Source organism: Penaeus monodon, chromosome 15, assembly GCF_015228065.2.
Source record: "Penaeus monodon isolate SGIC_2016 chromosome 15, NSTDA_Pmon_1, whole genome shotgun sequence".
NCBI classification, from domain to species: domain Eukaryota; kingdom Metazoa; phylum Arthropoda; class Malacostraca; order Decapoda; family Penaeidae; genus Penaeus; species Penaeus monodon.
In genome coordinates this window covers 1206287-1207913 of record NC_051400.1, presented here as the reverse complement: position 1 = coordinate 1207913, position 1627 = coordinate 1206287, and the positions used below count along the sequence as shown (strand labels likewise).

At 32.9% G+C, this 1627-nt stretch overlaps 1 protein-coding gene across 2 annotated transcripts in view; it reads left to right on the top strand.

The window, feature by feature from the left end:
- LOC119581615 (protein wntless-like) overlaps nucleotides 1–1627 on the top strand; it is a gene marked incomplete in the record, with an annotated part of 25965 nt that overhangs the window by 23264 nt on the left and 1074 nt on the right. For both annotated transcript variants that reach the window (XM_037929733.1, XM_037929732.1), the window contains 1 exon segment: nucleotides 788–1627. In XM_037929733.1, the coding sequence (XP_037785661.1) occupies nucleotides 788–894 (107 nt within the window).

Here is a 1627-nt window from a genome sequence, read left to right as displayed (position 1 = left end):
ATAAAATAATCAGTAGAGAAGAGACACAAACTTCATTATCTCTTTGGCTATATTTTCCATCATCAGTATCATCAAAGATTTTTGTGTTTTCTTTTCATTGAGATATTACAGCTGATTTTATTGCTAAAAAAAATTACTATGATTTGCTGTAGGTTCATTAATGTTCTGAATCAAGTATATGCTAACCTTGTTAAATATTTTGCTGTTTATCAATTTCTTTAATCAGTGTTTCTTGCAGTTGTAACACTATAATCTACAGGACTTTGCAGTTCTGATTTAATTTGGAACTGTAATCTTATAAACCTTAATTTTTAAAATTGTAAGATCAACCCTATTCTATGCATGGTTGACCTTCCTTTTACAGACTAATGGCATCACTTGTATAAAAAAAAATTCTAACAGCCAGCCATTAGTTGCATCATAGAGTCATTGGTTTGAATATGGCCATTGAAGTATTTACATAAGGATATAAATGATGAACAGAGAAGAATAATATTCCATTCTGATAAATAATTTAGGTTTAGAATTATAATATAAAGTTTCTCTGATAACACTGAATTGTGTGTGAACAGTTTGGTTTATAAAATACTTTGTTGCAATATCGTAAGGACATGGTCCTTGGGTTTTCAGAGGGAAGGATCCATGAAATTTGAAATTTTCTAGAATTTACTCCAATATGATAATGAGCTGGTTTTGTGACACTTGAAATGTGTGACAAAGTATAACTCCATTTATACAGGGCAGAAGCATTCCATACAGATGCTAACCCATTACCTCTCCCATGCAGATACGCAGAGCAGCACCGGGGAAGAGATCGAATTCAGTCGCCTGGCCACAGAACCATCAGAAATGTCATCCCTTACTGCCTTCACCAAGAAGTCTGCGACTGACTAAAATTTCTTGTAGGGAAAAAAAAAAATGGTTGACAGTCACAGCATTACATGAAAATACTCAGAATCATGGAATCTCCTTGATGAATATCAATTGTGTGTGTAGATGTACTATTGTCTGCCTCTTCAAGCTTTTTGTGTGACAAATAAGCACTTTTCTGTAAGATTTTTAAAAGTACCTGAATGCTATGACACAGTTTTTCACATCTTTAATTAGCACAACACAGCCTATGCTATTCACAGTATCAGCAGTTCACTTTTTTAATTCTGTCTACTTTTCTTTCTCTCTATTTTAAATGTCATTGGGTCATTGTTTAAAAATGTACAGAGAACTCATTGTAAACTCACTTTTTCAAGGGTATGGATTGCTTCAGTGGTATTATAAAAGTGTACTGATCATTAGCTTCCTGAATGCCTGCTTTTGGAAGATTTGAATGAGCTGATACACAGGATCAAGTAACAAAGAATATCGTCCATAAATTAAATTTTTATAAAATAAGAGACTCCATTTCATAAAACACTTGGTTGCTTTTTCCTGTGTATCTCCAGAATTCGTACTCAGATAATGCCTAAGCTAAGGCTAGGGGCCTCTTTTAAGTATTAATGTCAGATGGATTCTCTCTATTAAAAAAATTAGTATTAGTGTCTGTATTTGGTGTTTTAGACATGTAAAAGATGCTAATGCTGTAGTACTAGTATTTGATATGTACTTTGTGATGTGTAGTGACCATATATAC